Below are 14,824 nucleotides of genomic sequence, written 5' to 3'. Positions count from 1 at the left end.
TTTCTTCTGTCATCCTTGGTCATTGTCTAGCTCTCTGATACATAGCAAGTAATTGTGAAGACCATGGTCTGGATCAGGCACACCTTAGTCCTTAGACTGACATCCTTACTTTTCAACACTCTGGAGAGGTCCCTGACAGCAGATTTTTTCCTATGCAATTTGTCTACTGATTTCCTGACTGCTGATGCCAAGAGCATTGATTGTGGCGCCAAGCAAGCTGAAATTGTTAACGATCTCAATCTCTTCTCCACCTATCATGAAGCTGCTAGTTGCTGCAGTGGTGAGAATCTTTGTTTTCTTGATGTTGAGCATCAATTAATATTGCAGACTATAAGCACTAAAAAAAATTTAAAAAGAACATTCAAGTGCAAATTATCCAATTTTCTAATAAGATTCTACATCTAAGAACAGCTGGTGGATTCAGAATACTGATCTTTTCTTTTGTAATGGGTCTATTAAAATTAAATTTTCTAGCTCTGTTAATTTAGGTAGACAGTGAGAGTCTAAAACTGCACCCATTCCTCTAGGTTTTCAAATATATTGGGCTACAGTTCTTCATGGAATTCTGTTATTATCCTTTTTTTATTTCAGCTCTGTTGTGATGTCACCTATGGCATTTCTTATTTGCTTTTTTAACTCTTTGCCTTCTTTTTTTATTATATTTGATGGTGACTTATTTATTTTATTAATCTTTTCCAAGAACTTGAACTCTTTGAAACAATTTAACTCTTTTTTTCTGTTTTATTTTCTTCTGCTTTCATTTCCTTTCTTCTGAACTTGTAGGTTTAGGTTCCCACACTTTTTGCTAATTGTCAGAGATGTTGAGTTAAGGTAATTTTACTTCTTTCTTTCTTGAGGCATGTGTTTTTAATTATGAATTTACCTCAAGCACTCCCACAGATTTTTATATACTGCATTTCCTTTTTTTACTTGTTTCAACAAAATTTCAATTTACTTTTTTATTTCTTCTGTTACCCAATAGTGTTCAAGAAGGATGCTATTTGGTTTCTACGTACTTGGGATTCCCACCCCCACCCCGGCTGATCATCCTAATACTGATTTCTAATTTCATACCATTTCTATCTGAGAATACACCTTGTAGTACTTTATTTTTTAATTTGCCGAAGTTTGCTTTATGACCAAACAGGTAGCCAATTCTAGAGACTGTTCCATGTGCACTGAGGAAGAATGTATCAAGGCTTATTGATAACATGCAATGTGTAGATACCACAGCCTTGCTTGCTGAAAATGAAGGACACTCGAAGCGTTTACCAATGAAGCTCAAAAACTGTAGCTTCCAATATGGATTACATCTCAATATCAGGAAAGGGAAACTCACAATTAGACCAATAAACAACATTGTGTTGTTTTTGTTGTTGTTGTTTTTGTTGTTAAGTGCCATCGAGTCACAGGCAACTCATAGCGACCCCATGAAGGAGAATCTTTGATGCTTGAGTGCCTTTTATCCTCTCTCCAGAAACAACATTATGATATTAAAAAAAATATTAACATTTTCAGGAATTTCATTTTGCTTGGATTTACAGTCAATACCATAGAAGCAGCCATCTAAAAAGCAATTAATGTATTCATTGCATTGGGTTTTTGTTAAGAGTCGACTACAACTCATAGCGACCCTATGCACAATAGCTCTGAACCATGCTCTATCCTGAGCCAATCTCACTCTTTTCTGACACACCTACCCTCATTACTCCTGTTATTGTGTCAACCCATCAGCCCTTCCAAGCATGATATTCTCCAAAGACTGGTCCCTCCTTGCTACATGCCCAAAATATGTGAGACAGATTCTCAAAATCCCTGCCTCCAAGGAGCAGCTTGGTTTCTCCCTCTTCAGGACAGACCTGTTAGTTCTCTTGGCAGTCCCACAGTATGTTCACAACTCTTCTCTAGCACCACAGCTCAAAGGCATCAATTCTTCTGTAATCCTTGGTCATTGTCTAGCTCTCTGATTGGAAAAAAAATACCAAGACCTGGATCAGGCACACCTTAGTAGTGGTCTAAAAATCAAAGAGCCTATTTACTGCATTGGGATAATTTGCTACAAAGATCTTGTTAAAGAGCTACAAAGCACAGCTGGCACTTTGAGGACTGAGGTGCACCTGACCCAAGCCATGGTATTTTTTCAAGTGCTTCATGTGTGTGCAAAAGCTTTTAGGTGCACAAGGAAGACTGAAAAAAGAATTGATGCCTTTGAATTGTGGTGTTGGCAAAGAACATTGAACATTCTATGGGCTGTCAGAAAAAAACAAACAAATCTCTCTTGGACAAAGTGCAGCCTGATGTTATTGTTTTTGACTGAGTTCTCTAGAGAAACAAAACCACTGAAGCTTAAAAAGAGAGAAACATTTATTTCAAGGAAATGGTTCATATGCTATGGAAGCTGACAAGTCCCAGGTCTTGCCCCTGGGCCAGACCTCAGGAGAGAGGTGTCTGGGGAGGCTAATGAGTCTAAGTCATCAATAGGCAAGTCATCAACAGACTGCTGACTTCAGAGACTGACAAGCCCAAAGTTGAATGAGGACAGGCTTCTGATTCAAATGCAGCAGTTATAAACCAGATACAGAGTTGGACAAAAAGCTCACTTACTTTACCACAAAGTCCATACATATATTAAGTGCATGTATGTGTGTGTGTGTGTGTGTGTGTACACACAATATACACATATTTTTGTTGTTATATGCCATTGGGTCACCTGCACCTCATAGCGATCTTGTGTACAACAGTCCTAAACTCTGCTCTATCCTGTGCCAACCTTATTGCCTCTGATACACCTATCACCATTACCCAAGTCACTGAATCAATCCATCTCATCTAGCATCTTCCTGTCTTGCACTGTCCCTCCACTCTCCCAAGCATGATGTCCCTCTCCAAAGACTGATCCCTCCTTGCATCATGTCCAAAGTATGTCAGATGAAGCTTCAGAATGCTTGCCTCCAAGGAGCAGCCTGGCTCCACCCTCTCCAGGATGAACTTGTTTGTTCTCTTAGCAGTCCGTGGTATATTCAATACTCTTCTCCAGTACCACAGCTCAAGGACATAAATTCCCCTTCTGTGATCTCTAGTAACTGTCCAGCTTTCTGATGTATAACAAGTAACTGCAATGACCATGACCTGTATCAGGCGCACTTTAATCTCCAGACTGACATAGTTGCTCTTCCATACTTTGGAGAGGTCTCTGACAGCAGACTTTCCCAATGCAATTTGTCTTTTGATTTCCTGACTGCTGGTGCTAAGAGTGTTGACATATTTATTAATATACACCCAGAGAGGACTTCCCCCTCATTAGATCAAGCTGATTATAACTTTACATAACTGCCTCTAGTCCTGCCTCATTAATGTCATAAAGGCTAGAACTTAAAACACAGAATAGTTACAGTGATCCAAGGATCATGGCCACCTCCACATAATACCAACATCACAGCTCATCAATGTCAAGTGGGAACCAACTCATAATTGACCCTCTAGCAAAGTTTCAGAGGCTGTAAATCGCACAGAAGGAGATTTCCCATCTTTCTCCCACAGATCAAATTCAGACCACTCCCTACCCACTAGACCACCAGGTAGAGGTGTAGGTGTAGATACAGATCTCAAGGACGTACATGAATTCTCTATTTTTGTTATTTTATAGAGAGTTCTGGTGGCCTAGACTGTAAGTAGTTGTTCTGCTCACTCAAGTGGTGCCTCCAGCCACAACTCGGGGAAAAGATGGGCAATCTCCTCCTGTGACTTAGAGCCTCTGAAAAAACCCCTGAAGTATTTGAGGTGATTCTGACTCAATGGCAATACATTTAAGGGCTTGGGTTTTTTAATTGTGTTCTGTTTTATTGGTTTTCGTTCAATTGCTCATACACATTTTGTTTGATAACATTAATTACAATTAAGTAATACTCTTATTTACAAAGTCATATCAAATCCTCACTCTACCCCTCTTTCCTTTCACCCTACCCATCCATCCACTAGTCTCTGCTCCCCCACTTCCTCCACCCTGTTCTGTTCACGATCACGTCTGTGTGCAATCCTTTCTTTAGCCTTTTCAAATATAGTATCTAATATAGTAGCATTATTTCTTTTGATTTGGTTTTCTTTGTTTTTCTTGAAGAATTAGACCAGATGATCTCTGAGATCCTTTGTACTAGTTCAGACAGGAAAATAAAAGGTTGCATAAAGAATGGCTTCTGTGCAACAAGGTAAATGTGCATCGCTGGGTCAGCAGCCCGAGACCCTTGTGAGGCATCAACAAAGTTGGACCACTGAAAAAGAACACTTTGCAGAAGTTGGTGATAATTGACATTTAAAAAAATATCAGAGTAGCCATGGAGAAATTCAGGATTTGAACATTGTTTCACAAAATCTGGTGGTTTGTTATTGTTGTTCTGTTGAATTACGGTTGGTTTTTTTTTAAGGATTTTTTCCCCCAGCTCTTGAATGCTCTACAGTTGGTTGCTAGGACCAGTCTTGTGTCGCTTGTAAACACAGTGTTTTAAGTGACCTTGCAGAGGATCCCAGAGGAGCTCCTAGGGAAGACCACTGTGACTGCTCAGCAAACCCCACCCCCATCCCCTCTCCACAGGATTCTCAGTCCTTCAGGTCACAGCCACAGATGAGGACAGTGGCCTCAATGGGGAACTGATCTACCGCATAGAAGCTGGGGCTCAGGACCGCTTCCTGATCCACCCAGTCACCGGCATCATCCGCGTCAGCAACGTGACCATCGACCGGGAAGAGCAGGAATCCTACAGGCTGACGGTGGTGGCCACCGACCGTGGCACTGCCCCTCTCTCGGGCACAGCCATCATCACCGTCCTCATTGATGACATCAATGACTCCCGCCCTGAGTTCCTCAACCCCATCCAGACGGTGAGCGTGCTAGAGTCAGCAGAGCCGGGCACCGTCATTGCCAACGTCACCGCCATCGACCGCGACCTTAACCCCAAGCTGGAATACCATATCATCGGCATCGTGGCCAAGGATGACACTGACCGCCTGGTGCCTGACCAGGAGGACGCCTTTGCAGTGAATATCAACACAGGTACAAAGGTTTGCCACCAGTCCCCGCTCCCCAACTCCCTGCCCCTGACCCCTCACTCTATTTCTTATCTTTTCTTTCCCTGCTTCCCCCTTTCCCTCAACTGACTGCTTGACTTTATTTTAATTTTTATTTTACTTTGATGTTTTATTTTGTGTAAAAAAAAAAAGGGGCAAATTTAGTGAATTATTTTTTCATTGTGTACACAGTTATAATTTCAATGCTTTTCACATCTATGCTGAAAATTTGCAGTTTGGTAAAACTGAAAGGAACATAAATTTCTCTGAAGGAATTTTCATGCCATTATATACACTTCATGAGAAAGTTTCAAACACTTTCTCTGTGATTACAAGTTACCAAGAAAATAAAAGATTAAATTTGTACAGATATTGATCTATATATCAAATACATACCGAAGTGATGTCAGAAGCTTATGCAGTTTTCTTGGACCTCTGGCCTCAAAAGATTTGCCCAGTTACAGATGTGTTTAATTTGTATAAATGACTGTGCCTTTCTCCTCTCTTCTTTCCCTTATTGACATCTTCTACCCTCTCTCCCTGTCTCACTTTTCTTCTTCCCTCTCTGCTTTCTCTCTCCTCCACTGACCAGTTCAGCACTAGTGGGATAGTGGTTAGCATAGCTGCCTTCCTTCACTGACCAGCTCCGCCTTTTCCTGGCACCAGTGCTGTATGATGGAGACTGTATCTCCATCCTCTTGCCAATCTCTCTGTAACTCAGCAGGTGACTTGATGGTAAGGAGATGTGCCGCCAACCCAAAGGCACGTAGCTGGAACCCTCCAGCTGATCTGTGGGAGAATGATGAGTAATCTCCTCCCATGCACTTTACTGTCTCTGAAAACCCACTGCAGGGTCAGCTGAGAGTCAGTTTTAACTCAGTGGTACATTAACAACAGCATGTTTTTAGACAAATAATCCACACTTGTTTGCCAGTCGGTCCCTCCAATAAGAAGAAATTGTTGTGTCACTATGCTATTTAAAAACAAACAAAAAACAAACCCACCAAACTAGTTGCTATTTAAAAAAAACCAACAACACCAATTAATATATCACATTTACAAAAAAGACTTTGGGGAAAGAAGAGTTTTTAGACGAAGACCAAAGGTGATTATTATTTGCAGGGGAAAAAAGTATCTCCCATTTTCCATGCTTGTAATTTTATGAGAAAATGATACCATGCATTTCTTTACTGAGTGGTTAAATGCTTTCTCCATATGGTTTAAATATTTAAACATGTAAATAAACTGAAAGTCATTTCTGTACCCTTAAAAATGTCCTTAGACTGTCATGAAACCTAAGACGCTCTGGCTTAGTCCATAGAGAGATGCTTTGCCAACCCAAAGGCGCTATTTCTCTGGTGGTTTGAATCCACCAGTGGCTCACAGGGAGGAAGATTAACATTCTCCTCCTGTGCAGTTTACAGCCTCTGAAAACCAGCTGGAACGTCAGCTATGAGTCAGCTCTGACTCCATAGCAGTGAGAGATCATGAAACAAAGAGAACTTGGACTTATCTTTCAGTTGATTTCATGATATTTTATTACTTTTTCTTTTGCCATCAGTGGTTGTTTTTGTTTTTGTTTTCTCCTTTGGAACATTGAGGGGTACTTCTTGGGAGACCCCAAAGGGACAGAAAAAACTAACATACCAAATGTTTAAAATCAGTGATGATCAAAGAAATGCACGGTAAAACCACGATGCTAGATGGTTGTTCCTTCTGTCCTTAGCAGACACTACAGTACTGGGCGTTGTTGTGGAGTTGTGGAGTGGTAACAATGTGGGGACATTGAGACTCATGAATGACTGGCTCCATCACTTGGACAGCAGTCTGTCATCACGTGCATTGTACTCTCAAATGCAGCAATTCTGCTCCTGGATATTTGTCTCCATGTATCTTTGGACAGTTCTGGCTAGATGTCTTCCAAGATCCATGTTGCAAAGCAATTCTCAGGCCAATAATGGGACTTTAAGAGGAAGTTCACCACAGTATTATTAGTGATTATGAGCGGGACACCACCCAGTTGTCCACCTAGGATGTCTGTACCAGGCAGGAGCTAAAAACAGCAGATTATCTGTATACAGAGCAACGTGGGTGATCTCAGGTGATGAGTACTTACTGAAAAGAGTAGAAAAAAAACCCAATGCCATTTGTATAAATGTAAAATGCATAAACAAAATTAAGCGCAATTTGCTATAACAGTTCACAATAAAAATACATTTCAATATATTGCTATCGTTGTTGTGTACCGTAGAGTCGGAACTGACCCATAGCTGACCCTCCAGCACATATTCACAGACAGTTAATTGCATGGGAGGAGATTGTCCATCCTTCTCCCACAGAGCAGCTCGAACCACATGCCTTCAGGATTGCATTACAGTGATTTTTGAACAAGAGGAAGTGGGGAGAAGAAAGGTCTATAAAAGGCAATACATATATAAAACAAGAAAAACTGCAGTGACCTAAGACGAGCAGCGATTCGCTCAGTATGTGCCTGAGATGCAGAAGAATAACCAAGAAAAGCTGTAAGCACTGTTATCGTTGTGGTCAGGCACCTTCAGGGTGCTTCCAGCTCGTAGGGACGCAGTGCACAGCAGTAGGAAACAGTTGCTTCTGCACCACCCTCGCCACCCCTTGTTATGTCTGAGTGCACTGGTGCAGTCCCCAGGTCACTCCATCTCTCTGCGGGTCATCCTCCTTTTTTTTGCTGACTTTCCCACACATGAAATCCTTCTCAAAGGTCTGGTCTCTTCTGATGACATGCCCAGAGTACAGGAGAGAACATCTTGCCATCCTTATGTCTGTAGAGTATTCTGGCTGGCTGGACTTCTTCCAAAAACACTAGTATTTGTACCTCCTTCTGCTCACCCATGGTATATTAGCTACACTTTTCCATCCCCTCTGAATTAAAATGTGTCAGTTCTTTTTCTGTTTTTCATTGTCTAGCTTTTGCATTCATGTGAACAATTTAAAATACTGTGCATATGTGCACGCATCTGGCACACCTTGTTATTATCGCTAGGTGCCATCGAGTCAGGTATGACTCATAGCAACTCTGTGAAAACCAGATATGAACCCTTTCCTGTGTCATCCTCATAATTTCTGACATACTCAAACAACACACGTTGTTGTTGTTGTTGTTGTGTGCTGTAGAGTCAGAACTGACCCATAGCTGACCCTCCAGCAGGTTTTCAGAGGCAGTAAATCACACAGGAGTTGATTGCCAAACTTTATCTCACAGAGAAGCTGCTGGATCCACACTGCAGATCCTTGCACTGGCAGTGCAGTTCCTTACCACTAGGCCACCAGAGCTCCCTTCAAGCACACCTTGTTGTTGTGTGCCATCAAGTCAGAACCGACCCAAAGCTCACCCTCTAGCAAATTTTCAGAAGCAGTTAATCGCACAGGAGAGACTGCCCATCTTTTGCAGAGCATCTGGTGGTTTCAAACCATATGCCTTTCTGATTGCAACACAGCTTCTTATCACTTGGCCACCAGAACGTCCCTTATTGTTGTTGTGTGCTGTCAAGTCTGAACCTACTCATAGCTTAGGCTCCAGCAGATTTTCAGACAGTTTAATCACATGGGAGGTTGCCCATCCTTCTCCCATGGAGCAGCTGATGGATTTTGTTGTTGTTGTTGTTGTTTTGTGCCTTCGAGTCACCTGTGACTCGTAGTGGCCCTATGTACAACAGCTCAAAAGCCTGCCCTCTCCTGAGCCGGTCTCACTGACTCGACACACTTACCCCCATTTACCCCAGTTACTATATCAATCCATCTCATCCGAGATCCTTCTCTCCTGAACCATCCCTCCACCCTTCCAAGCATGATGTCCTTCTCCAAGAACCGGTCCTTCTTAGCCATATGCCCAAAGTCTATGAGACAGAGCTTCAAAATCCTAGCTTTCTAGGAGAAATTTGGTTTTACCCCTCTCCAAGATAGACTTACTAGTTTTCTTGGTGGTCTATGGTATGTTCAAGACTCCTTTCCAGTACCACAACTCAAAGGCATCAATTCTTCTTGTGGCTTTTAGGGGAAGGTAAAAAGAATCCATTCTGTCCTAGTGTTGCGACATTGCCAGGCTCTGTTAGTTGTTCAGGACCTTGGAGAGCCACCCCAGGCCCCAGCATCTTTGTGCTGTACTGATGCTCCTCCCATTTCCTCTTTTCTCTTTCTTGTGACTCTCTTCTATTTTTTTTTTTCAGTGTCTTCTGTGCTCCTTCTTCCCCAACTCCCCTACTCACCTTCCCTCCTTTTTCTTCCTGCTAGAGCCTCAACCCCCTGTTTTCTGCACTCCAACCGGGTCCCTGCTTGTTCCCCTGACTTACCTTCCCCTCGACCCCAGTCCTACTCCACTGCTCCCTTCCTCACCTCCTACCCTGGTCTCCTCTGCACCCCCATCTCTCCCAAGCCCTGCCCTGCTCCATGTCCACGGCACCCTGAACTAACTGATGTTAACCCTCTTCTCTCTTCCTCACGGCTGGCAGGCCTGCAGGTTTGAGCTCTGTTTCTCTGTCACTTCCCACCTCATCTCCTCTCTGCTTCACCTCATTGCCTTCCTCCATGCCTCCCACACCCCACCACCACCCCTTCCGTCCTGTGGGGCCAGGGCCAGGCCGTGGCCCAGCCTTCGCAGACTGAATGCAGCCGCCCTCTCCCCATCCTCGCTCCCCCGCCTGGGGGAAGGGGAGCGAGAGTAGGAAGAGGAGGAGGAGGAGGCAGCCCAGGGTAAGTGACTGCTCTGTGGCCTTGACCATGGAGAACAGAACCCAGCAGGGCAGTCTGCCAAGGGGGAAAGGGAACCCCAGAAGACCTGGTGCCTGAAAGAGGAGATTGGGTGGGGCCACTTGAAAGATTTTCTGAGCTTCCCAAAAGACAAGAAAAGACGCCCTAGCAGAGCCAGACAGGGGTTGATAAAACTAGTTCTGTCCACTCCCAACCCCGGTCTAGAGCCTTCTATATCTATAAGGTCCCTCTCTGCTTCTGAGGTGTAGGTGTGGGACTCTGGGAAGCAGCAGAGAGGAAAGGAGACAACAGCTCCTTGTAGTTCAAACACAGGACTTGCTGTCCTTCCTCCGTCATTCCCCACTTAACCAATACCGAGGGGCAGGCCCGATGGACCTGGCTTCCACCACTTCCCCCCAGGGTTGACCCCCCCAGGATTTCCAGCTCCCCAAAACCTTCTTCTTACTTGATCTCTCCCTAATACAAGAATTTTTTTAAATAATCTCATGGAACTTATTGAATGCCACTGTTGTCACTTTACAAATTCATTTTGTAATTCCCACAGTAACCTATGTGGTAGGTACTATAATTGTCCTCATACTACAAATTGGGGAATGAAGGTTAAATAACTTGTAGTGGTCACTCCTTTCCTTAGTAAGGGGCAGTGGTGTACCCCCAGCTTAGAAATGACTGTGAGACCATCCCAGTCAAAGCAAGTCCCAATGTCCACTGGGACCTTGTCCATTACATACAGCGGTTGGGAGGGTTTGCCATGAGCACCCAATGGGAGGCCCAGCTTGTAAGGTGTTCCCCTAGGCTAAACCTGACCTGATGTGCTCAACAGGGTCTGTAATAGTGAAGTCCCCCCTGAACCGGGAGCTGGTTGCCACCTATGAGGTCACCCTCTCAGTGATTGACAACGCCAGCGACCTACCGGAGCGTGCTGTCAGTGTGCCAAATGGTGAGTTTCCCCAGCACACATCTCCCATTGGTTACTCAGAGCAAATCAGGGCAGAGGTGTGCCAGAAGCAGGCACTTGCTAAGCCACTGAAAGGAGCATCAGGCACAGGGCTGCCAGCAGTCAGGCAGCACAAGGAGCATGGTGGGCTGGCAAGTTACAGCGAGGCTGAGGGCCTGTCCCAGTTAGGAGAGGTCAGCATCAGGGATCCAGGAGCCTAGGACTGTGGTCTCAAGCCTCTGGCTCAGAAGTGAGATGGAGGCTTGGTAAAACCTGGAAGGGGATTGAGCAAAGGGTCTGTCAACAAACACAGCCTGGGATGCAATTACCATAACTGGTAGATAAGGCAAACCTGAGGTGCAAGACTGGAACCCCATAACCTGACAGGAAATACGAAGTCAGGCCCAGAGGATGGAAAGAGCAAGGAAAGGTGGCCTGAGGCCCCAGACACAGCATATGAGGATGGGGAGCGGGGTGGTGTGTTTGTATGTCTGTGTGCAGGTTCCATGGTGAAGCAAAGACGGGACCCGCTCTGCTGTCTGTGGGAAGAGGCCACTCTGAGGCACAAGCCAGAATGGGAAGCAAGGGGGGCTTCCTAGTCAGGCAAGAGTGGAGGTGGGGATGGGGTGGCCTCCAGTGACTCCAGCCATGTGGTAAGGCCAGCTGCTGGGGTGAGGATCCAGCCCGGCCAATAGTGACGTCACAACCAGAGGCCCGAGTCTCTAAGAAGGAAGGACATATGTTGTCACCCTCTGTGTCCCAGGCTCCAGAGGGCAAAGGACGCAGGCTGGTTATATAGAGAGTGACTCGGGTGGGAAACAGGCTGAATCATGGGCAGGGTCTTCATGACCACCCAGCTCTGTGTCATTGCGCAGGGTAGGAGACTGAGGCCCAGTGAGGGTCAGGGGCTCCACTGAGGTCATTCAGCATGTTGGTAGAACCCATCCCCTGCCCATGGTAGAAGAGTGAGTGGAGGAGTCTCATGCCATGACCTGACAGATGGGCCAAGTTGCAAGGAGTTCCAGGAGGGATGTGAGATTTGCTGGATTTGACGTCCTCTCCAATGTGAGATTGGTAGAGCTTAGCAAGGCCTGAGCCAGCCACCCTGGACCCTCCTCACCTTGACCTCCCATGCTCCATCCCAGCCAAGCTGACGGTCAACATCCTAGACGTCAATGACAATACACCGCAGTTCAAGCCCTTTGGGATCACCTACTACACAGAGCGGGTCCTGGAGGGGGCCACGCCGGGCACCACACTCATCGCTGTGGCTGCTGTGGATCCCGACAAGGGCCTCAATGGACTGATCACCTACACCCTGCTGGATGTCGTCCCTCCAGGCTATGTCCAGCTGGAAGACTCCTCCACAGGTGCGTCACAAAGGTTTGGCGAGTTGTGTCTGTGCCTGCTTCTTACTCTCTAGTTGAGGCCAACCTGGCTCTTCAGTGGCCTGGGCCAGATCCAAGATGGCCAGTACTGCATGCTCTCCTTGATGTCTACAGGAGAGGACAGTGCATCTCATCTGGGTGAGGATAGAAACCCCCCATGGCATCTGCTGGGAACCTGGACTATTCCACCACCACCTTCACCACTCTAGCCTCCCACTATTAGCGTCATTCAGGGAGCCAGGAGGGTCACCCCAGAGGTTCCAGACAAGCCTTCTTCCTCCCATCCCCCATAAGGAAAACCACTAGACACCAGTCCCTCCCAGCCCTGGCCTGCCACTCTTCTTCAGAGGCCCACTCCTGCCCCTCAGAACTCTAGATCCTCCTTTTATGCTATGGAGAGCTGCCCACGAGTGCAGTGACTGAAATGTGATTGGGCGCCTCTGTGTCTCAGGAAAGGTCATTGCCAACCGGACAGTGGACTATGAGGAGCTGCATTGGCTCAACTTCACCGTGAGGGCCTCAGACAACGGGTCCCCTCCGCGGGCTGCCGAGATCCCCGTCTACCTGGAGATCGTGGACATCAACGATAACAACCCCATCTTTGACCATATCTCCTACCAGGTGGGCTCCAGGCCCACAGGCTGGGAACAGGACATGCACCCCTTTCTTAGGACCCTTGGCTGACTTCTAGAACTGCCCTCCCTGACAACCTCTGTGTCCCTGGGAGTGACAGTCCCACAGAGAGCTTAAGCCCCCTGGTCCCTTCATCGGTGAGCTCCCAGGACAAAGGCAGTGACTCATCTTGGCCTTCTCTCTCTCCCTGCCCGCTGGACACTAGGAAGCCATCTTTGAGGATGTGCCTGTGGGCACTGTCATCCTGACAGTCTCTGCTACAGACGCCGACTCTGGCAACTTTGCCCTCATCGAGTACAGCCTCGTGGATGGAGAGGGCAAGTTCGCCATCAACCCCACCTCGGTAAATGGGGCTGAAAGGTCCATGTATGTGATTGTGAAGGGTCCAGGGTCCAGACTGAAAAGCCACCAAAGGTCACTGCAGCCGTCCCCCCGTTTCTGAGCCCTGCCATCTAGAAGTCTTGAGCCTCAGGGGTTCTTCATCCACGTCAGGAACCCCTGCTCTCAGCGTCCCACACGTCTGCTCACTGAGGCCTTTCCATCCCTGCAGACATGGGAGGAAGTGGCTGGCCAGAGTCGTTTCAAACTAGCCTAGAGGGCTTAGTGGGCACAAAGAATTCTAAGTGTCCCCACCAAACAAACAAACAAAAATTCTTTTTAAGCCTTTCAAAGATGAGGCATGGAAAGCTATGTAGAAAGTGGGCCAGTTTGAACATCTGCTGTACGAATAACCATATACTCAGTGCTGGGTAGGGAGGAAGCCGGAGAAGGTAACACCTATGCTTCTCTGATTGCTGGACCTGTTGTTGTTATGTGCCGTTGAGTTGCTTGTACATAGCGACCCTATGTACAAGACCTCTAAACGCCATCTGTCCTGTGCCAACCTCGCCAACTCAGACACACTCATTCCCACCACTCCACTCACAGAATCGATCCATCTCATCGAGGGTCTTCCTCTCCTGTGACATCCCTCCACTCTGCCAAACATGATGTCCCTCTCCAAGGACCAGTACCTCCTTGCAACATGCCCAAAGCATGTCAGACGAAGCTTCAGAATCCTTGCCTCCAAGGAGCATTCCAGCTTCACCCTCTCCAGGACAAACCTGTTTGTTCTCCTAGCAGACTTGTAGGAGAGTAAATACTCAGGAGAAAAGATGAAGAAGATTTCTAGTGTATACCCTTACTGTTTTGTTGCTGTTGGATGCTGTTAAATCGACTGAGACTCATAGCAACCCTATGAACAATAGCTCTGAGGGATGCCCTATCCTGTGCCATCCTCACCATCTCTGACATGCGCAAGGCCATTGCTACAGTCATGGCCAGTCCATCTCATTGAGGGTCTTTCTTTTTCCAATCTTCTACTTTCTCCATCATGATGCCTTTTTCCAAAGACTAGTCCTTCCATAGTCATGCCCAGGGTATATGAGACAAAGTTTCGCCATCCTTGTCTTTAAGGAGCACCTTGGTCGCTCTTCCTCCAAAACAGATTTTTATTATTATTATTATTTTTGTGTGAGTGTACCGTCAAATCAGATCTCACTGATACAGGAGGAGATTGTCCCTCCTTCCCCGGCAGAGCATCTGGTGGATTCGAACCGTGCGCCTCTGGGATTGTAGTTGCAGCTCCTTGCCACTAGGCCACCAGAGCTCCCCTCTTGACAGATTTTTTGTTTTGGCTTTTTCAGTACTTGTGTCCAACAACTCAAAGGCCTCCATTTTTCTTCTGTCATGCTTGTTCACTGTCCATCTTACACAAGCATAGCAAGCATTTGAAAAGATTAGGATCTCTTGTTATTGTTGTATACAGTTGAGTCAGAACTGACTCCCAGTGGCCTCCAGTGGGTTTTCAGAGGCAGAGAATCACATGGGAGGAGATAATTCATCTTTATCATATGGAGCAACTGGTAGATCTGAACCAGGAGCCTTTGGGTTGTTGTTGTATTGTGCTATCAAGTAGCCTGTGACTCATAGCAACTCTGTGTGCAACAGCTCTGAACCCTTCTCTATCCTGATCCAGTTCACTGACTCTGACACACCAACCCAATTGCCCCAGTTACTGTAT

General features: G+C 46.1%; 1 protein-coding gene across 1 annotated transcript in view; it reads left to right on the top strand.

Moving 5' to 3' along the window:
- Positions 1–14,824, top strand: part of CDH23 (cadherin-related 23) — a 523,436-nt gene that overhangs the window by 492,976 nt on the left and 15,636 nt on the right. The window contains exons 46-50 of the mRNA XM_006889037.1: positions 4,589–5,047; positions 10,628–10,744; positions 11,887–12,111; positions 12,581–12,750; positions 12,968–13,105. Of these exons, the coding sequence (XP_006889099.1) occupies positions 4,589–5,047; positions 10,628–10,744; positions 11,887–12,111; positions 12,581–12,750; positions 12,968–13,105 (1,109 nt within the window). The remainder of the gene's footprint in view (positions 1–4,588; positions 5,048–10,627; positions 10,745–11,886; positions 12,112–12,580; positions 12,751–12,967; positions 13,106–14,824) is intronic.

The sequence above is a fragment of the Elephantulus edwardii genome, unplaced genomic scaffold (assembly GCF_000299155.1).
Source record: "Elephantulus edwardii isolate Elephantulus edwardi_28Jun2011 unplaced genomic scaffold, EleEdw1.0 scaffold00074, whole genome shotgun sequence".
Lineage (NCBI taxonomy): Eukaryota > Metazoa > Chordata > Mammalia > Macroscelidea > Macroscelididae > Elephantulus > Elephantulus edwardii.
The sequence above is the reverse complement of the archived record's forward strand: the minus strand, read 5'-3'. Positions and strand labels throughout refer to the sequence as shown.